Source organism: Pseudopodoces humilis, chromosome 9 (genome assembly GCF_049639895.1).
Source record: "Pseudopodoces humilis isolate 2021_Gansu_Grassland_sample_001 chromosome 9, ASM4963989v1, whole genome shotgun sequence".
In the NCBI taxonomy this organism is placed as follows: domain Eukaryota; kingdom Metazoa; phylum Chordata; class Aves; order Passeriformes; family Paridae; genus Pseudopodoces; species Pseudopodoces humilis.
Window position 1 is genome coordinate 26,772,274 of NC_142208.1, and position 21,558 is coordinate 26,793,831.

General features: G+C 42.7%; 2 protein-coding genes across 8 annotated transcripts; one reads left to right on the plus strand and one right to left on the minus strand.

Moving 5' to 3' along the window:
* Positions 1 to 1,036: 1,036 nt before the first annotated feature.
* On the plus strand, positions 1,037 to 19,685 carry PDCD4 (programmed cell death 4). Of its 4 annotated transcripts, none has more exons than XM_014250394.2 (13): positions 1,037 to 1,177; positions 4,796 to 4,943; positions 6,095 to 6,191; positions 9,499 to 9,795; positions 10,330 to 10,424; positions 12,057 to 12,170; positions 12,474 to 12,695; positions 12,958 to 13,055; positions 14,570 to 14,684; positions 15,562 to 15,669; positions 16,781 to 16,891; positions 17,628 to 17,767; positions 18,940 to 19,685. In XM_014250394.2, exons 3-13 carry the CDS (start codon positions 6,152 to 6,154, stop codon positions 18,998 to 19,000), a joined length of 1,401 nt encoding a protein of 466 aa, XP_014105869.1. In that variant the 5' UTR covers positions 1,037 to 1,177; positions 4,796 to 4,943; positions 6,095 to 6,151; the 3' UTR covers positions 19,001 to 19,685. The 4 variants fall into 4 exon arrangements, with proteins under 4 accessions (XP_014105869.1, XP_005520789.1, XP_087915761.1 ...); XM_005520732.3 differs by having other exon boundaries at positions 1,097 to 1,116; XM_088059635.1 differs by lacking the exon at positions 1,037 to 1,177 and adding an exon at positions 3,528 to 3,545.
* On the minus strand, positions 12,648 to 20,668 carry BBIP1 (BBSome interacting protein 1). Of its 4 annotated transcripts, none has more exons than XM_014250397.2 (3): positions 20,582 to 20,668; positions 20,293 to 20,506; positions 12,648 to 12,740 (listed from the first exon to the last, which is right to left on the minus strand). In XM_014250397.2, exons 1-2 carry the CDS (start codon positions 20,625 to 20,627, stop codon positions 20,331 to 20,333), a joined length of 222 nt encoding a protein of 73 aa, XP_014105872.1. In that variant the 5' UTR covers positions 20,628 to 20,668; the 3' UTR covers positions 12,648 to 12,740; positions 20,293 to 20,330. The 4 variants fall into 4 exon arrangements, with proteins under 4 accessions (XP_014105872.1, XP_005520940.1, XP_014105873.1 ...); XM_005520883.3 differs by lacking the exon at positions 12,648 to 12,740 and adding an exon at positions 17,777 to 18,096; XM_014250398.2 differs by lacking the exon at positions 12,648 to 12,740 and adding an exon at positions 17,777 to 18,101.
* Positions 20,669 to 21,558: the final 890 nt, after the last annotated feature.

The window sequence follows — 21,558 nt, forward strand, 5'->3', positions numbered from 1 at the left end:
CGGCAGCACGGAGGAGACATGCCTGGAACAGTTTGACAGAGCAAACCCGGTGCTGCCGCTGCCAAGGGGTGCACTCAGAACCCAGAGCAGGGGAGGCTTCCTGTGCAGCGTGAGGGGAAAGTCCTGGAAAACCACGAGAGGCACGGGAATGCAGTGGTTGGGGAAAGCGTTTATGCAAAGCCATGGCAGTGGGTGACACTTGTCTCCGTGCTCAGGCAAACGCAAAGCGATCCTTCTCCACCTCCAAGCCCCGACAGGCGCTGCACACCCAGGTCTGCAGCACAGCCCCGTTCCCAGCCCTCGGATGGAGCTGCACGAGGATGTTCAAAAGCAGTTCTAATTACTGAGCATTAAAAAAAGTGAAGGCGTGTTTTAGTACCCTTTCGACCTGGAGCTGACTCTGCCTGATGAAGAAGAATGGGTTCGCTGTGTTTTCAGTTCATTTCATGAAGGCACCTTAGCCGAAGATGCAAAAATAAAAGTAGTCTGAAGGGAAAAAAAAGCTGAAGGCCAAGAGACAGGCAACTGAACAGAGCAGATTGATTTAACAGATATGATACATTTTTGCTGCCTGCATTATGTGTGGAAATTCTTATTCCAAGTGACACAGTAACAGACTCGACTGTAATCAAACAGCGCTACTGAGGTGTCTGGAGCACAGATGCTGCCTATCGAAAATATTTAAAACAGAAAGTAAAACTTTGAAAAATCCGCATTGGGGAGCGCAAGGGAAATGCTCGGTGGTGTTTCTAACCCAAAGCAAGTTCTCTCTGCTTTTCACTGCTGTGTCTGGTGCGGGAGGTCGGAAGCCCTGGTGAGTCACCCCAGCCACAGCTCAGCCGGAGCTCGGTGAGAAGCAGAGGCCGGCAGCAGGCTGGCCCGGGCAGCGCGGAGACACGCGGTGCCCATTGTGCACCACACATCGGCCGGGGGGAAGGGCTGCTCCACGCGTTTTGGGGAACTCCAGCCAATGGATTCCTCCCCTGGGTGTTACGGGAGGGCTTGGCCTGCATGTGAGAAAGGGAGGGGAGAGTTTGAAAACAACCCAGCAGGCTCTAAGGAAGGAAGACTGCTAGAAAGTGACCTGCTCGCCTCCGTGCAAGCATTTTTCTCCAGGTGACCGGAGACTGTAGGGGTGGAAGCGCAGGAGGGGCCGGGCGGCTGAGGCGCGGCACAGGTAACCCGGGATGCAGGCGTCGGGCAGCGGCGTCCAGCTGAACACCCCTCACTGGCTGCCTCGGGCTGCAAATCCACCAGAAACTCCGAAGAGTTTGGGTGTTTTTTTGGTTTTTTTTGTTTGTTGTTTTGTTTTGTTTTGTTGTTTTTTTCTATGGGAGGAGGAATTTTGCTGTTTTGTTTTTATGGGGATTTTAGTGGTATGTTTGCTATTAATATGCCTGGGGGAGGGAGGGCAGGAAGGAGCGAGTTGGTCTCTACAGCTCAGAGGTTAGCATGTGATCAGCTGGTTTCTAATTATTGCAGGTTTGAGATTAGAAAGGGAAAAAGGTGATGTCTTTTAGTAGGCTGGTTGATACAATGGAAGAATGCAAACTATTTTTCACGCACATCAGCACTTTTTCAGGTCACAATGCTTTAGAAATCAGAAACTGTGCAGATGAGATTTTCAGTGATTGATAAGCCAGCTGCTAATAGAGACAATCAGCAGAAGAAAGCAAAACCACACAATTTTCTTGTCTGGAGGTGTGCTGGATAGCTTGGAGGTTTTTTATCTTCTTTTGACTACTGAGCCAGCTTTTAGGCCTCTTGGAAGTGATCCAGTCCTAAACTTTAGCAGAAAATCCTCTAGCAATTTTCCGTGGTGCTTTAAAAGGTGTAATTGGTATGATGCGGTATTTTGTGCCATCTTCTCTTGTACAGGTTCTGGCTACTGTTTCAGTCTCTCCGTCACCTCTTTCTTTACTGAAAAATCTCTTTAAAGCCCCTCTCTGCCTTGCAGGGGAAGCTGAATTCCACAATGTTAACATATAGAATTTGTTTTCCAAATCTCAGTGATGACACTGTGGTGGTTTGCTTGGTACGCACAAGTCAGCAGAGGTGCAAAGAGAAATCTAGGAACTATTTTTTGATTGATAGGGAAACGACATCTTTTAAAGCTGCCTCTAGGTCACATGTGAAAAATAATCTTGTGTGAACACATTGGACTGTTCTGACTTTAAAAAGTCTGAAATTTAGTGTCTTCATAAGCAAGAAAGGTTTTCTTTCTGTCACTTGGCTGATGGGGAAAGTATCATGAAAACATGGCAATCGTACTGCACATTCTTTTAACAGAAAATTGTTGTTTTAGATCTTTAATCTATTTTGGATGATTCATGCAGAGCCAGGCCAGTAAATTAATTCAGAGGCTCTTACACAAGGGAACTTTGGCTCTTATTTCAGTCAGAAGTATACCAATCTGGAGTAGAATAATACGGGAAAAACATGCAATAATACTACAAGAGTCAAGTCGTAATCTGGTTAACTGAGGAGGTTTCTCTTGCTGGTAGCTGGAAAATCCTGCAGTGCACGAGTACCAAAGCAGAAGGGATCTGTATTTGCTTCCCTCATTGCTCGGGCACTCTGGAGTGGCAAATCAGGGAGAGAAAACAAAGGGTGAGCTGAGTTTTGAGAAGAGACCTGAATGGAGGCAAGGCACATAACAATGAGAAGACACTGTCATCTCTAATTAGGTGTGTGCCCTCAGGCAGCTCGTACAGGGTAACAGGGTAAACGTAAACTAAAACAAGGTGGAAAGTTTGGAAGGCTGTGGACGCACACGCACGGTTCGGCTGTCAATCCTAAACCGGCAGCGTGTTAAGAGTTTCAGCAGAGGAGAAAGTGTCTGCAGCACCTCTTCCCGTCGATGGGCTGAGCAGCAGGAATCCCGCCTGCCAACTGCGGGCCAGCTGCGGCGCTTCCCAGCCCTGCCCAAGCCCTGTCCCCACGCTGAGGGAAAGGCTGCTGTGGGGGGGCAGCCAAAGGCCTGAACTCCCCTTGCTAGCATAGAGAAACACACAGAAGAGAGGCAATATTTTTTTCTGACGGCTTTGCTTCAGAAAAGGGGGGAAAAAACCAGACTTTTAATTAAAAAGAAGTAGGACAGCACGTGGAGGAGGAGCCAGGCACAGCCACCGCGTTTCCGCGGCTGCCCCGCGGCTAACACCCAGCACCCCGGGTGGGATGTGAGGAGTCGTTCTCCCACATCCCGGCGGGTGCCGCTGCACACTTCCCCCCTCCACGGAAGGGTTCAGGCGATGCTATCCCGGTGTGGGCGCTCCGGGCTGTGTCTCACAGGGAAATGGAGGGCGCTGGTCAGGTGCGCCTCTGCGCGCCGCTCCCCTCCCCGCACCAATGGCTCCTTCCCGCTCCCCGCCCCTCCGATCCACCCGCGATGGTCTCGCCCTCCCCGGCCTTCCCTCCCAGCCGAACGCGCGCCGAGCCCCGTCCGTCCCCGTCCGCCCCCGCCCGCCGATTGGCTGCGGGGCGGGCGGCAGCCAGCCAATGGCCGCGCCGCGGGTGGCCGTGTCGCTGGGGCAGAAAACAGCCAGGCAGGCGGCGGGCGAGCGCGTGGGGGCGGGGCCGGGTGGCGGGGGCGCGCGTACGGCCGGCAGCGGGAGCGCGCGCGGCGGCGGCTGAGGGGGGTCTCGGCCGGGGCCCGGCGGCCCTGAGGGAGCGGCGGTGCTGCGGGCGCATCCCGGGGGCTGCCGGCGCTCCCGGGCCGCGGCAGCCACTGGCAGGCCCGTGCCTGTGCGCCAGCCCGGCCCCGGCGGCCTGAGCCCTCGGCCCCGCTCCCAGCGGCCTGTAGCCCTCGGTCCCGCGGCCTGAGCCGTCAGTCCCGCCCGCTCCTCAGCGCCGGCGCTGCGCCGCCGTTGGTCCCGGCCAGCGGCACGGGTTTGGTAGGAGTACCGAATCTTAACGTGGCTTTTGTGTGTGGGGCTGCAGAACAGCAGCTGGTGTTGGCAGGTCTCCAAAGCTTCGGTGATGGGGGGTGTTCGCCTAAAGTTAGGGAAAAGGGGAAAAAAGTGTATGCTGTGTGGAAGTTACTTAGGGATGCTTTGTACCTACGGGAGGTCTTGATAACTTTTGGACGCTTTGTCCTGCTGCGTGTGCTGTTTCTAAAGGTTAATGTGCCTGCTGAGGTAGAATTGCCTGCTTAGATGAAGTGCAAGAAATGGTAGTGGGCACCGAGCATGTATTATTGTTGGATTTCAGTGACTTAGAAAAATACCTTTGTCTTAGGAACTACATTATAAAGTACTGTTCATAGCACTGATTCATCTTAAAAATTTCCATGGCGTTTATGTTCTGCCTAAAGTGGCTTCTGTCCATTTTGTTCCTGCATTATCTCTTCCAACATGGATTCTGATGTTTTTAAGGCAGTTTTGTGAATTGTGTTCCATGGTTTTATCGGTAGTGCTGTCTGATGTTAGTCTGCAAATCAGAAAATGATGGGTTTTGGAAACAGTGATAAATTCCAGCATCCTGAAGCTCCAGCAATCTGCTGGTTTGAGGTAGTAAGAAGGTGCGTTGCTAAAATGAGAGCGTATCACCTGTCTCCTGATCAGTATGACAGCGGGACTTGGAAGGCTTGGATAAAAACAAAGTAGGGTACTGAATCTCAGAATGACATCACCTGAAAGTTGGGTTATTTATTGTGTTGCCCCAGGCAGAGGATTTCAACTAGGGTCCTGTACAGGAAGAGCATTTCTCCACTCAAAATTTAGAACTTGATTACAAATGATGAAAACTGTGATAATTATTTTACACTGGTTTTGTCCTTTTTTTGTCTTTTCCCAAGAGGTGGACAACTGATGGAACATTCCACTAGGAAGGATAAAACTATTCTTACAAGGTAGTTTGTGCAGATTAGACTGAGACCCACACGGAAAAATATCTCAACCAACAGTGACTGGGAACACTTGACAACTCCTGAATGATTGCTTGAGGTAACTCATGAAAAATGTTTATTTAAAAAAAATGTGTAAGGCAGAGAAGACTCTTACTGCAGAAGGCTGGGAACTGTGTGGTTTGGCATTAGGAAATACAAGACCATGACAGCTGAATGCTGTGCCCCAAACCAGTTTCTTTATAGCCAACGGTCTGCGATGAATCATTTACCGTTAATGGGTCTGTGGCAGGCAAGTGGGCATGAAAGGGGAAAAGCAGGGAAGAGAAGGGGAAGGGAATGCAGTTGTTTGGTGTCACAATCTTGGCACTCAAGAAATGGTGAACAGTTTTCAGGGCAACAAAGGATGAGATGGGGGAAAAAAGGGCTGATGAATTCTTATGGAACAGACACAAATCCGATATTCCCAGGCCTATGAAGGGATTTGTGAAAAATCTTGCAGGTGAAAAAGTGTACAAGGGAATTCTGCTTTATTTTTTGTGTACATACAGGGAAGATGGATGATGCCATCCTGTTCACAGTGACATGGTTTGGAGAATAGCAGTTACTAGGAAGGGGGAGAAAGAGGAGCAGAAAAAGAGATGTGTTTAAATGAGGAGAACTTTATCCCTTGCAGATTGAATGGTGGTTGCAAGGAGTGTTTGAAGAGTGCAGAAGCACAGATGTGAAAGCTTGATAGCTATAGGTACACATACAATAAAAGCATATGTCCTTGAGGGGAGGATCAAAAATTAGCTTGTTTTCTAAGGGCTGGGCTGAACTCGATAAATTTGTACCATTTTATCAGCATCATTCACATGAAGAATGTTTCTCTCGTGGATGCAATTATAACATTGATATTGTACACTCATACAGATAACCAGGTGGCAGAACAGGACAGTCTAGGTTGATAGAGGTGGCTTTTATCAGCTAAAAAAAGCTGCGTACATGGGGCTTTTAGCCTTAAAATAACGGCTTTTGTCCCCTTTATAAGCAACAGAACTGACAGCTTCTAAGGTATCCAGGCTTAGATGTGCTAGAAGGTGGTGCTTGTCTCTTGCTACACCATTTACCTTCCCAGGAAATTTTCAGCTGTTACTAATAATCAATTATAGCTTAAGCCCCCCCATTTTTATATTTTTTGAGTGAAATCTTTGCATTTTACTTTAGTCTAGTGTTTTTTGTTCTCTAAGCTTTTCTGTTTCTGTTTAGGCCTTGGAGGGAAAACATTAAGACTTTACATTTCACAGTCAGCTCTGTTAAGCAGCTATGGAAATAGAAAAGGAACACATTTATATTACCCCAACAGGTAAGTAATATATTCAGTTGTTTTGTTGTTTTGGATTTTTTTACTTAAAATTGTTTATCTGACCAGAAGTGTTCTCTGTAGAAAAAATGCATCACCTGATAATTTTTTAACAATACTGATTTTAAAAAAATCAAAATCTTAAAGAATAGTTCTTTCAATTACATATAATAGAATCCAGCTCTATTATGTTTATTTATTTAAAATGTATTAAAATAATGAAGTTAGCATTTCTGTAAGTTACTGCATAGTAGTTGCACTTGTCTTCTTGTCATCTGGGTTCAAGTAGTGCTGGTGTGAAGAAAAGAGTAAACTTAGAAGTGAAGTGTGTAGGTGTGTTTAAGAGGTACAAATTCTGTTTTTATGCAATAATTTACCTTAAAATTAGGGGAAATGAATGTTGAAGGGCTTGACTGGGAGTGGGCTGGCATGAGAAAAATTTAGGAAGTGTATGTTAGAGACTGCCATGAAATGGAAATGTTTTGTCCATATCACACATTTATTTTATGATGCTTAGTCAGAGTAACGTAGATTCATGTTGTTTTCTTTATCTTCCAAAAGTTATGATGGTCTGCACCAACTCTTTCATATCACAGAGATATAAAATATTTTTCAGAATAACATGTACATGTTTTAAGATGGTGGGTAATGCAGTTGAGGTGGCAGTATACTCCATATGATTTCTTATGTTTAAGCAGAATCAGGTTAATGCAGAAGACACTTTGGTTCTCAACATTTTAGACTTATATTTGGATAATAGGTAGAAAGCTGAAGGAGAGCTAGGTTGACAGAGTTTGGACAGCTTCAATTGATAGAAGGCTTTGTTAATGAAGGTAGCCCATAAAAGCACAGATTTTATGTGAACCTGCTATGCTTAATGGCAGGGTAATGAGATAAATTTGGATAACTTCTTAATATATAGTAAGCAAAGTATTAAAGTTGATTGAAGACTGTTACTGCCTATATATGTATATGTTACATGATGTGAAAATAAGAAGCTGGAAGGAAGATCTGCACCATTTTATAGGTTCTTATTATTTTATAAGTTTTTGGAAAATAGTATATGTGTTCAGTCTGTTTTTTCAATCCTAACTAGGTAATTAATAGTGGAGGGACACTTGGTTACCATATTACAGAGAAAGATTGCAGCTGGAAGTGACAGTGTTCTATAAAAAACAGTGTAGTAGTGCAGTGAGAAATATTAATTCTTACAGGTTAGATGTTTCCTGTGGAGGATTTCCATTAGTCTTGAACCTGAGATATGGATTGTGTAAGGAGATTGGACTGTAGCCTCGCCTTTAATCCTTAGCTGTCAGAGTCAGGACTGACTTGTGTTAATTGTTGGACATTTTCTTTGGAAACTGAGAAGTAACTGGTCATTGAAGAATGGAGTTTCTGGACAGCCAGGTCTCAGGTCTAAAGTGGAGAAATTCATGGGAGACTGAGCATGAAGAAGAATTTGAGTGCATTTGACTGAGAGGAGCTGGTTGTTGCTGATGGGGTCTCCTGGGGAATGAGAGGAAGGAAACCTGTTTGGGTTTGTTCTTTTTTTCCCCTCTGTTAGCTTTATGTAAATCTCTCATTGTTTTATTAAAATGTTAGACAAACAGAGAAAGCTGCTTGTGAGAAATCTTTTCCTGGATGTGATGCATGCTTTTCTTTTTTAGCTTGCTGCAAGCGTAAAAGGAATGCTTTTGTGGGAGTAATGAGTGGAAAGATGAAGCTTAGCCTGGAATGGCTGCATTATTGCTCAGCTGTAGCATTCACATCTGTGAACACCAGTATCTAAGTGTTATTTCTTTGATCACAAAGTAGGCAGTTCCATCAAAATTTGCTCAGTTTAATGATGTGCTTTGATATGGGTAAATACTTGGAGACTGGCAATATTTTATTAGTCCACTTTGCTTTAAGAACAATTTTTCATGAACTTGTTTTGAAGTGAAAAAAAATATAATTCTGAGAAATATTGCCAAATGCGTGTTGCTGAGGAGAAGGTATTGGAAGGATGAATTAATACTTTAGCTAAGTTCAAATGTAAATTTTGAATACTCTTCATATTCTGGGTTTATAGCAGTGAGCTTTTCTGTAAAGCAGTTTTGAAAAAGCAGCTTCTTCTGAGTGCCCTCTTATTGCCCTACTGCTGGTGGGGCTATGGGTTGTGTCTTTAGGACTCTACTCAGTTCTGAAGAAACAGAGCTGTGTAATAGAGAGCTGAGGGTGTTCTCTGTCTGTGTGTGTCTTTTAATTTGCAAGGATTCCCAGGGTACTCACTGGAATGTAAATAGGTTCTCAGGTGCTTTTTCTTTTTTTTTTTTTTATACTTGATTAGTTAAGAAGAGGAAGAATAGCTTGTGAAAGCTTTTATTTATAATGCTCTAAATAAGACATTCTGCTGAACCACACAGTGCAAATGGGGGACAACTAAACTCTGTGAAATAAGACTTTAGACCTAAACATTAAGTGTGCATTAGCTTCCTCAGAGAGTGAAGTTATTATACTTCTCGGTGCTCTTTACAGATCCTTAAGTTGTGAGAGAGTTTTTTGTTGGGTACAAAACAAACCTATTTTATTTGTTTGTGTTGTGCTTAGAAGCAGTCATGACAGAAGCTACAATGAGGGACAAGCCATAGAGAAGAGAGATCCCACTGATTCAAAGGATTTTGTATTCTAGGAGTTTTCATTACCAAGCTCTCCAAGCTTTGTATTGAACAGCAATTTTCTCCCTGTAACTTTAAAAACATAAAATAAAAGTAGTGATGTTTTTATATTTTTCTATGCCTAAATTGTTGCATGCTAGTGAGCTGTGTTTGAAATTCCTTGAATTGAATAAGGGGAATGTTGGTCGATGATTTAGGGAGTTAATTTCACTTTGGTGATGAGTCTTGTAACATTGGTGAGTTCCTACAGAATTTACTGTATTGGCAGTTTCATTTGTTTCTAAATCAAGAGAAGAGTGGGTGGAGTGAGAACGAGGCACTTAGATCTATTGCACTTAGGAGTTCGGAGAGTTTTTGTTTAACATGGGTGGGGTTTTCTGTGGTTTATGTATTTATGTATGGTTTTATTAATTTGCTTTCCAACTCTTGACATCTGATCTGTTTAGACTGTGGATATTTTGTGCAGGGCAATAAGGAACTCCTTATTACTGCAATATGTAGACATATCTTAAAAACAACATTTTTGCCTTAACACTGTTGAAAGCAAGAGTTCTATATGATGTTATAATCCTTTCTAAATGCAATGTGTTTTAGTATTCTAACATGAAACTGTTTAAAACTAAAAGTGGTTTTTTTTCTGTCTTCTTTCTAAGAACTTGAGAATCTAAATGATGCTCCATTTTCTGGTGATGAAGAAAATGGTGGGTCTGAGGAACGAAAAACTGAAATCAATGGAAATTGGATTCCTGCAACTTCAATTACTGAAGCCAAAATAAATGCTAAAGCAAAGAGACGGTTGAGGAAAAACTCTTCTAGAGATTCTGGGAGAGGAGACTCTGTTAGTGAGAATGGAGAGACACTGAAGATTGGAGTTGTACCAACAAGCCCAAAGGGGAAACTCCTGGACAGGCGATCCCGGTCTGGAAAGGGAAGAGGTCTACCAAAGAAAGGTTGGTGTAGCTTAGTGAAAAGAGTAGAATGAGAAAGATAAAGATTTGATCAAAGCAAGGAACATTTTTTTTCTGCTAGGAATAGTTTTCATAAACCACAGTCTCTGTGCAGGTATTTGGCCCTTTATGTTATTTAGTAGGTGGCAGCAAATCTAATATGTCTGTGATCAATCAACATCTGTCTTTGAGGGAAGTACATTTTCTTAGCTGGCTTAATACACAAATCTGAACTGTTGGTGCTTCATGGGACTGTTACTAATGCAAATTTAAATCATTGTTGTATTCAAAAGTACCGTTTCAACTTCCAGTAATTCTTGTGCAGCTCATACTACTTCTGGTGTCTTACTGGAAAGTGATGAAAAGTGGCTGAGGAAGTGGGAACTTGTCAGACAAACACATCCTCTTCAGCATGTATTGTTAGTCAGGAGATGGGCACAAGCAGTGATAGATCACTTTTAAGTGAAAAAAAGTGTTGAAATCAGAGGTGTTGTTTTTGAGCTGGCGGTCCTTACTTCCTGTCCCATATTTTGCCAGGTGGAGCAGGTGGCAAAGGAGTTTGGGGAACACCAGGCCAAGTGTATGACGTTGAAGAAGTAGATATTAAGGATCCTAATTATGATGATGACCAGGTATGCAAATAGTTTCTTTGCAGTGTTGGTTTATATTTTCTTTTATCAATTTCAGTGACCTTGTGAGTGAACATGAATGTCAGCCTGGTTACACTGAAGTGCTCATTTTTTTGTTCAAGAATAGATTATTGGCTAGTAAAAAGTCAGCTGGTGTAGAAGTCACAATGTAATACTCACAAATCTTATCCCCAAGCTCTCTTTCTGTGCCTGAGTAAGCAGCATCCCTTTCCCAGGTGTTCTCCACTGCTGGTTCCCATGGAGGTGGATGTTGCACTACTGTTCCATATTACACACAGACAGTGTTAAAAATGCAACACAGACTTGCTCAAGTTGGGAGTTTAGTGGGGACAAGTATCCTTTATAGATTTTTGTCTTCCCAGCCCACCCAGTGTCTTGTCTGGTTGGTGTAAACACTTCATGAAGTTGATAGCTTGGATATTTTGTTGACATACATTTAGAATGTGTTATGGAAGATTGTATCTTACAGCTATATGGGGGAAGGGGAAAGAAAGCAAAGCTTACTGTGCACAGGGGCTTTCTATCATTGAAAGGGAAATGGTGATTGCAAGCACAGATTGCTAAAGTCTCTGAGATCAATATAATTGCAAGACTGACCATAAGTACATTTTGTATGACATAAGCAGAACAATGGTGGTGTCCTTTGAGTAGAGGCTGTTTGCTGTAGCCATAGCTGCTGAAAGAATGGTATGTGAGAATATCAAAACCTTCTTCCAGGATCAATTTGCCCTAAAATTTGACACTTTACATTAACAGAAATAGCCATTAAAAATGGAGCTGACAAGTGCATAGAACAAAGTTTAATGAAGAATGAGCATTATGTCTAATTTAGGTGTGATGGAAAGATAGGTTTTTTTTGATTTCTACTATACTACTTCATCATGAAAAGTTTGTTTCCATCAAACATTGGCTGAAAAATGTCTTTGATCAGATGTCTTTGTTCAGCTCTGTAGTATTGCTCTGAATGTTGCTTCTGTAGGTGCAAAGTAGGAAACTGAATTAGAGCAGGGAGCTGGTGCTGCTGGAATTCTGCAGCATAGGTGATACATGAGGCAGCTGCCTCTTTTTTCCCCCTCAGGAAAAAATGCCTTTGCTCACAAATATTCTGAAAATGCCTTTTCTGTGATCTGTGCATGGCACCACCTGTCTGGTTACAGAGTCACAAAGGCAGAGGGAACAAGGCAGTGTTCCTGCCAGGGATGGGAGTGCCACTTGCAGGGGAAAATGCTGTGGCACAGCCAACTCTGCTGGGCTGGGGCAGGAGCTTCTGTTGCTCTCTCCCTTCAGTATGGAGGCACTTGACCTCTGCTCCTGTGGTACCAGTTGAATCCTAGGAACAGAGTTTGGTGTGTTCACCATTGTTTAACAGTAAATCCAGCCCTTCAGTTGAATTTGGCTAACAGTAAATTCAAAATATGAAGAAGTATGACAATTAGCCTGGTATTATCCACACTTTAACAGTAGAGACAGAGTCCAATGTTTTTTGGCAGAATATTGACTACCAAGAACAAAGCATATTAAGGATTAAAAATCCACTATTTTGATGCTATTAGTGCTGCATAAGGTGTAAGAAAAGATAGTAAGGGTATCTGCTTTTGTTATCTTTTAAAACAGGAGAACTGTGTCTATGAAACGGTAGTTTTACCCCTTGATGAGAGAGCATTTGAAAAAACTTTAACACCAATCATCCAGGAGTATTTTGAACATGGAGATACTAACGAAGTTTCGGTATGTTATTTTTATTATAATGTTTTGCTATTATGTTTATTATATGTTTCAGTATGTGCCTTTTTATTTCTTCGTTTTAGGGGTAAAAGCTGTGGCATACAGGTAATGCAATTGCCAGCTATGAATAAGTTTATAGAGAAGTTGGCAAGAAATGTACTATAAGAATACCCAAGCAGTTAATTACGTGAGCAGAAGCATATATGTAATTGTATAAGCACATAAATATTTATTTGAGGTCTATTTATACATTTAAATAATAAAAATGATGAAATATCAATGTTTTGTTTTTCAAATCTTATCTAGGAGATGCTGAAGAATTTAAACCTTGGTGAAATGAAATACAGTGTGCCAGTGCTGGCTGTTTCCTTGGCATTGGAGGGGAAGGCTAGTCACAGGGAAATGACATCTAAGCTTATCTCCGACCTCTGTGGGACAGTAGTAAGCAAAACTGACGTGGAAAAATCCTTTGATAGACTGCTCAAAGAACTACCTGAATTGGTGTTGGATTCTCCCAGGGCACCGCAGGTATATTTCTAAATCTTCATGCCAGTAGTCAAAAGCTTTCTGTGGCTGAAAGAGATCAAATAAACTGAAATAGACTCTGTGTTTTGAAAAATATCTATTGATTTTCTTACTGTCTGTAATCCTCTCTCAATTACCCAGGCTGTGTTTTCACTTTGAAACAGCTCATTTAAATAAAATCTGAAAACCAAGCACATTATAATTATCTAGTTAGAACTTCTTTGAAATTCAGCATTTAATTAAAAATGCTTCCGTTTTGTTGCAGTTGGTGGGCCAATTCATTGCTAGAGCTGTTGGAGATGGGATCCTAAGCAGTACCTACATAGATGGCTACAAAGGCACTGTGGATTGTGTCCAAGCTCGGTAATTTCCTTGCTTTCTGTATAGAGACAGGTTTCTATTCCAAATCTCAAAGATGAGGATCAGGAATTTACAGCTTCAGAATAAATCATGCAGTTCTTTAACTTCCTTTATTTTTTATTTTTTTTTTAAATTTGAAATGGAGAAAAAACAAAAACCACAAAATCTGCAGCAAAACCAACAACATCCAAAATGACTCAAGTCAGAGGAGAAATACTGAAAAATGTAAATACATTTGAGTTCAGTTTGTCAGGTTTGTTGTCCAGCTTATGTTTGAGAGTGAAAAATGAGCTGAAAGAAGTGCTTATAGAAGGGTTTGTCTCAGAAAAAGCTTTAATGTGATTAATGGGTAAATATAGCATCAGGACAGCTGCTGTAAATATGTTGTGAAATACACAAGGGATTAACTGTTTTGCCTTACAAAGGTTTGAAGCTTGTGCAGTGATTTCCGAGACTTTCTCTGTAATGCTCTATTTGTCAAGAAGTACAATTGTTTTCCATGTCAGTGTGAGAAGTCTGAAGGAGCAATCTCTGACAAAGAGGGATGTTTTAATAATGAGTCATGTTTTATTTTTCTTACCCCCGTAAGTGTATGTTTCAAGCTTGATATGGAGGTGCTGAACTCCTGTTTCTTCCAGAAGTTGCATTTGCAATGATTATAGTTGTGCACTTTCAGAAGGAAGAGCAGTTCTTAGCTGCCTACTTTGGGGGCTCAAATTGAGAAAATTGTCTGTCACTTATCTGTGTCCTGTGATGTGAAGGATTGTAGCTTGCATTCTGCACATCTGGAATGCTTTGCTGCCTTTGTTATCTCTTGGCCAGTCTTTCCTGCTCATTAAATCTTGGTGAATAGAGTTATTGTTACTGGCTTGCCCCCAGCATGAGGACTGGGAGAACTGTTCCTCCTTTACATGGATGGTACACACTGTATCCCAGACTTCTTTATTTTTTTCATCTTACTTCCCTTTTTATTATTTTTTTCAATAAACTGGCAGGCATCCCTATCTTGTGCTATTTTTCCAACTACTTATTTACCTTCTGAAGTGTTTTCTTTGGTTTAAATTCTAAAGGTTTCATAATTCTTCAGACCCAAACGGAAAACGGTATTTCAGTAAAAAACTGTTCTTGAGTGTGGCAACAACTCAGGCCTTTTTTGTTTGAGATCCACCTGCCAAGCTGCATTCTTGGAGGAGTCTGCATACAATCTGTTTCTCCATAAGAAAGTATTCAGCTGGTATTTTGAGGATGTTTCAGGTTCTGCATTGGTGATTTAATCTACTGCCATCACAGGATTGTTACCTGTTCTTGGTATGAGCAGGAGTGTAAGGGTGACAGAAAGATAACATGGGGAGCTTATTTGCTGGTTTTTTGATCCGGATGATCCCTGTGGAGTTGATAACCTGATCTCTTCCCAAAGATCTGGTAGCTTTGTCTGAGGAGAAGTGGCCATGGGGGAAGTTGCAGATGCATTTAATGAAGTTCTGTAATCAGGTTTTAAGTACTGACTTTGCCTTTAGAGCTGCACTGGACCGAGCGACGGTGCTGCTGAGCATGAGCAAGGGAGGGAAGCGCATCGACAGCGTCTGGGGGGCAGGAGGGGGCCAGCAGTCTGTGAAACACCTGGTCAAAGAGGTAATGACACAACTCCCCAGTCTCCAGTTGGCTCTTGGTCTAAGCTTACTTTGGGGTAGAGGGAAGAGAGACATGTATCCCGAACTAAAATTATGTCTTATGAGTGTTGGTTTTGTTTTGTTGTTTGGACTTCCTTTTTTTAATATTTTTTAAAATTTTTATAATTTTTTAAAATATTTTTTTGTAATTTATTTAGATGAAGTAGTAGAACCGATGTAGATAATTTAATTGATTTTGTAGTATTTGTCACTGGTGGGAGAATGCTAGTACAACATTCTGTATTGCAAGTATATGTTTCTTTTTGCTTTAAGCAAAACTTGTAAGTATTCAGCTTTTTAAGACATCACAATATAAAGTGGTGAAGTAATTAAAAGCCAAGATGAAACTGGCTAAACTAGATGAACTATTATTTTTTTGGCATTGTTGATCAAAAGCACAGTAATAACTGAAAAAAGAGAGAGGAAAAAACAGGAATGTTTAGAGATCCATGCTATAAAGTAAGCAGGTCTAAAGGAAAAGCTCATGTTATAATTTCTAGGTTGGTAGTGTAGCAGATGATAGGAGAAGGTATTCAAGGGAGAGGATAAACTTAATTACACACATATGCACCTTTTATGGTGATGCACGTCTTATAAGACAATGGTTTTGGTGCTTCTGTATCAATACTGTAGATAGGTATTTGGCTTGCACTGTGTTTCGGGTTACTGATAACATCTCCATTTAATTAATTCCTGAGTTTAAATACATTTATAAAAGCATTGGCAGCAAGTTTGAGAAACTAACTTGGTGCTGGGTTGATAGTGTATCATCAAAACAGTTGACAGCTTTTAAATTTTGTATCTAATTAGTACTGGGTTTTTGTTTTAAAATTCAATAGATTGATATGTTGCTGAAAGAGTATTTGCTTTCTGGAGATGTATTGGAAGCAGAACGCTGCCTTCAAGAACTGGAAGTACCCCATTTTCACCATGAACTTGTATATGAAGTAAGGAGAAACCAGAGTCCCTTTAATAATTGTTGGTATTTTGATGTGGGCATGCAAATTATATAACTGGCATCGGAAGCTTAGGTTACTTGTTCTGTTACTTGAGTAACTAAATTGTTTCATGTAAAGTTAATGGTTTGTGTGCTCATTTGTGTGTGCACTGTGCAACAAGTCAGCTGCTGCTGACTCTGGGAAGATCCAGAAGTAATTTTTGTGGGTTAAATAGTTGAATTTAGATTTTTTTAAAGTTCCTGAAAATAAGATCTCAGTTTATTTTCTGCTGAGGAATAGCAACAAAAAAACCCTCCCATGCATGTTTTTGTGTTTATTTCTTTCTAGTTTCAGGTATCTGGGTATTCTAATGGGTGTTACCTGTTTTTGTTAAGTTATAGAGCTTCATTTTTCAGGGTAGGATTGTTTCACCCAGCACATTTATAAAAGCTTACATATTTCAGACCCAGTCTATATGGGAGACTGTTCTCATTTGTAGTCTTTTATCTGCCAAATTGAGAAATGGTTGTTTACCAATAAAGCTGAACACCTACAATCTACAAAATTTCCTTTTCAGTAAATTGACTTGTTATAGAAAATTCCTTCACAATAGAACTACAAAATTATTTCAGTTGATGGGTGTTGTGCAGTATTGTAGATTTTAAATTTCTGAGTCCTTCTAAAATCACAGATAAGAAACTCCCATGGATACAAAATTAAAACCCCAGGATACAAAATTAATTTCATGAAATTAATTAATTGCCATCTGTACTGCAGCAGCCATATGGATATAGCCATGTAGTGCTGAAACCAGAGACAGAAAGGCAATGCTTTTCACTCTGTCTAGTCTTTCTGGTTTTTCATACCTTTTATCTTATCCAAAGAACTCTTCAACAGTTTTTCTTTTTTAATAATAATAATAATAATAATAATATTATTATTATTATTAATAATAATAATAATAATATTAAACTGAAATTGTGAGTGCATGTAGCAAATGGGTTTTCCCCAGAAAATTCATAACAAAGCGTTCACTCCTTTCTGTACCTCATGTGGTTACACACCTTGTACCTGAGCCAGTGTTTTAATTTTAGTCACACACTTGTATGATTTGTTTTAGGCCATTGTACTGGTTTTGGAGTCAACTGGAGAAAAGACCTTTAAAATGATACTGGATTTATTGAAAACTCTGTGGAAGTCATCTGTCATTACTGTGGACCAAATGAAAAGAGTAAGTATGGCATTTAGAGGACTTTGCATAAGGTCTTCTGAAATTTCCAGCTGCCTTTATGCAGGTAAATTGTTAAAACTAATTATCTAAAATGCTGCAATGTTGCTTCATCTTTTGTCTTTTTATCTGGTAGTTCTTTGTAACTGAAGTAGTACAATAAAGGCCTACTAATTATAATGTCAAGTAGAGCAGTATAGAAACCAGTATTTTGCACAGCTGGAATCATCTGACTTTACTTCTCAGGATGAGAATAGGACAGCAATTCTGTCCCAGGGCTGACTGGGGACCACACCAACACTTAAATAAAAATTGACCCAGCTGTGTTGCTGGTGGGAAGTGATGAAGTCATCTCTGGTTGTCTCCAGACTCTCCCCTGCTGCATAAACTTCTGTTGGTCATTTGTGGCCACGTTTTGTTCACTTACATGGAAGACTTATTGATTTTTCTTCCCATATTACTACCCATGTAGTGACAGGCAGGCTAACATACAGATTTCATACTGTCTGTATTTCTGACATCTGAAGAAGTTTAAAGTTCAGGTTGTGTTTTTATGTAGATATATATTTGTATAATGCCGTGGTATGGGCTGATATTATTTCTCTTCTGTCAAATAGCTGCAATACTTTAGGTTTGTGAAACCATATAAAAAAATCCTCTGGAATGCAAAAGGATATTTGAAAATACTGTAATAAAATCATAGAATAACCTGATGATTATTTGAATCCTTACACTGCAGGGCTATGAACGGGTTTACTGTGAAATCCCAGACATTAACCTGGATGTGCCACACTCCTATTCTGTGCTCGAGCGCTTTGTAGAGGAATGCTTCCAGGCTGGCATCATCTCCAAACCACTGAGAGACCTCTGCCCTTCAAGGTACTTGTTTCATTGTAGATAGGCAAAGGCACTACTCTTCATTCCTGTCAGTGGTTACAGAAAACAGCATCTTGGGACCAAAGTGGTACTGACTGGAAGTAGAAACTGGAGGATGGACAAACAGTTGGACTGGTAAAACGTGTATTAAGAATCTGCACTGATGTGAAACCTTGAGGCTGGGATAAATACTTGGGGAAAGGCAGCCTCCTGTGAATCCCAAGCAGCACCCCTCAGTGCTCCCGATTTGCTTGGTAGAAATCAGTGCAGCACCAATCTGGAAGATCCAGGTGTCACAATGGTCCATGTAGGTAACAGTGGAAAACTGACAGCTATACTGGGGAAATGGAAAAAAAAAAAATCCTTTAAAAGTGGTTTAAACATATCAAACAGCCTGCATAGAGCTCTAAGATGAGACAGCCAGTCCTAATATTTATATAAAAAGGAACAGGACACTAATATGGGATAAACACTGCACACCCCATTCCTCATATCTGTCCTGTGATTCATATAATGCTTTTTGGTTTGTTATGGCTTGGTTACTCATAGCATAAATAATGCTGTGTGAACTGTACCTAATCAGTATGCTGTTACCTCCTTACTGGTCACAAAACAGTTAATAAGTTTCATTTCCTCTGGGGAATATATGTAAATTTTTAAATAGGATGATAAAACTATTACTCAGTTTTATGCATTTGGAATACTATTTATTTGACCGGTCTTTTCTATTTTGGATATTTTGCTAGAGTTCTTAAACCATCTCAACAGCTTGTGATAAATTTGGATCTTGGGATGTTAGCATCTTTATCAAGACCAACCTCCATTTGTGGACTTTACACTTAAAACTGTGTGTGTTGGTATCAAATGTTGTGTAGGTTTGGGTGTGTGGGAGGGTTGAGAGTCATCACTGCATCAGAAGCTTGATTATACTTTGGTTACCAGTTACGTGCTGAGACGCATTTTTGGTTTGTGTACTTTAAGTAGAAACCCACCATTCCTAGGTTTCCAAACTAGCATTTTTAAGCAGCTGAGGTGACAATGTGATCACTGCTAACCCAGCTGAACTGGCACTTTATATTTGACTTCCAATACCAGAGAGAAGATTCTTCTCAGCAAGAAAAAACAAGCACTGCTACTCTTAAATTACTGAAAAGATACTTTCTACTTTCTTACAGGGGCAGGAAGCGTTTTGTGAGTGAAGGAGATGGAGGTCGTCTGAAGCTAGAAAGCTACTGAATGTGAGAACTGCCTCCTGAAGCCTTACAAGCTGAAAGGGAACATAGCTCGCTATCGATATATACAACACGCATGCTCCTCTGGTGTGTGTATGTATATATGTATACACATCTAGGACATACCAAATTTAGGAGTTGCTTAGCACAGTTCGTATTTTTTTAAGAGCACATGTTTTGGGTACAAATTGTTTTCTTTTTTTTTTAATAGTTTTGTAAATTTCAGGAAGAAGTGTTCTTTCTTTGGGCATATAGTAGAACAACTGGCCACTATGCTGTGGTGGTGCCTTGAAATAAGCTATCTTTGTATGTGCCATGTTTATGACCTAATCATTCCACGTGTGCATTGATGTCTGACTGCTGCTTGCTCTTTCCAGGACAGTGCTGTCACCATAAAATCAATGGTTTATACAAAGCTTTATTATAGAAGGGTCAAGTTAAGCTGCTGTGATCCCATTTCCATTGCTGCTAAAGAAATACTGTGCTTTGGGAGTTTAAAAAAAAATAGCAGTTTCTTTGTTTTAAAGAGCCCAAGAAAATACAGTTGGGTCACGAGACAAATTCATCTGTTTCAGGGGAGAGAGAACACTGGTTGGTTTCAGCCCCCATGTACCAAACTTGTCTTTTTTTCTATGTAACTGGAAAAGTGAAAAGTTCTGGTAAAACATATTAAAAATATTTTTTGTGAAGCTCTTGTTTCTGCCTCCTTTTTATTTATTTTAAGCAGAATAAATTAAGCAGTACATCTAACGCCACCCTTTGGTATTGCAATTGGGAGGAGAGCACAGGATAATTAAGCTCATGGTAAGTAAGTGTTTAGCAGATCTGTTTTGGAAAACACAACTGCCTTGCGTAGGAGCGTCCAGGCTGGCACAGATACTGGGAATGTGTCTTTGTAGCAGAGCTTCTCCAAGCCCTTGCTTAAGAACAAGACCGGGTCTAAGGAAGACTCGCTTACAGAAGCACGGTAGAGCCTCTCCTTTGTTTTTCAGTTTCATGTCAAGATCTCTGAAATGTTGGGAATAGCCTTCCAGGGCCGGGAACACGCTGTGCTCTGGAATCCAAGTGCTGCACTGCTCGAGCGGGTCTGGTGAGCCCGGCTTGGAGCAGGCGATTGTGGAACTCGCCTCCCCTTTCCGAGGCGTTCTGGTACCTCTAAAGACGCGTTTAGAACATGGCCTGGGTAGCGACCAGCGCAACTCCTACACCAACAGCGCCCGACGCGCGGCCTCCCCGCCCAGCCCGGTACCACCGCCTGCGTTCAGGCCACACTTTAATCCCGTTACACAGCGGTACCTCCGATCGCGGGTGCGGCCGGGCACGACCCTCCCGCGCTACTGCCGGGGCGGCGCGGTCCCCGCGGACGGCGGTGGGGCCGACTCGGGCGGCTGAGCCGCCTCCAGCGCCGCCTTCTGCAGCTTCTCCAGCTTCTCCAGCGACACCGACTTGAGGGGCAGGATCTTGGGCTTGCACAGCACCATGGCGGGCGTGTCCTCCATCGACAGCTGCCCTGCAAAGGGAGAAAAGGGCCGTGAGCGAGCTGCGGGCTGGGCGGGCAGGGCCGGGCGGTGCTCGCCGCCGGTACCTTGCTTGGGCAGCACCTCCCGGAGCGCTCCCGTCCCCTCCGGCATGGCGGCTCCGACACGGCACCGCCGCCGGGGATAACTACAGCTCCCAGCTTGCACTGCGCGGCGCCACGCCCACGCACCCCTGTTGTGCCCCAGTGCATGCTGGGAGTGGTAGGCCTAATGGGGCTCCGGCTGCCCCAATGCCCATTGGGAACTGTAGTCCTTGGCGTGGCGCTGCGCCGGGGCAGCGGCGGGAGCTGCTCCCCCGGGGCTCTCCCGGTCCCGGGATTCCGGGATGCCGCTCCCCGCCTCAGCTGCGCCGCGCTCTGCTCTGGGGTGGAGCCGCCCCACCTGCGCGGGCCTGCCCGGCCCCGGCGAGCCGCTGCCTGCACGCCCGCCGGGGCCCGCCGCGGAACTCGGGCTTTGAGGCGCTTTTATGGTTTATTTTCTGCTTCTGTAAATAAAATCCCCAACAGACACCGTCCAGCAGACGGGCGTGGCCAGGGCGTACGCGTCCCGGTTTTCGTTTCTAGGCAGCGCCTCGGGATTCACGATGTGAATCATGCTGCTGTTTGACATGTAAACAGCAGTAAAAGCCGCTCTCTTTCTAAACACTGGGAGTTTAAAAGTCGGCGAACCTGATGGGCCAGTGCACCGCGATCCCCCGCAGGGGTCCGCCTTTTGGAGGATCTTTGCCACCGGGAGCAGCTTCCTGGGAAACCCCCGCGGGGAGCTGCGTGTGACCCGGGATGGGCTGAGAGGGATTCACCTGTCCTGTGCCTTGGCCATGCCCCAGCAAGCCCCGATGCCGGGATGTGTCGTAATTTTAGAGTTTGCTAATGAGCTTGCCTGTACGCCCTGCGCACCCTGTGTGCCTGGGGATTGGCAGTTCAGGCTGGTAATCCTGCTAACCTGGCCTTGGCAGGCGGGGATGGCTCCTTTCAGTGTTCTGGGATTGAGATCTGGCTTCTTGCTGTGCACAGGGAATGGCCGT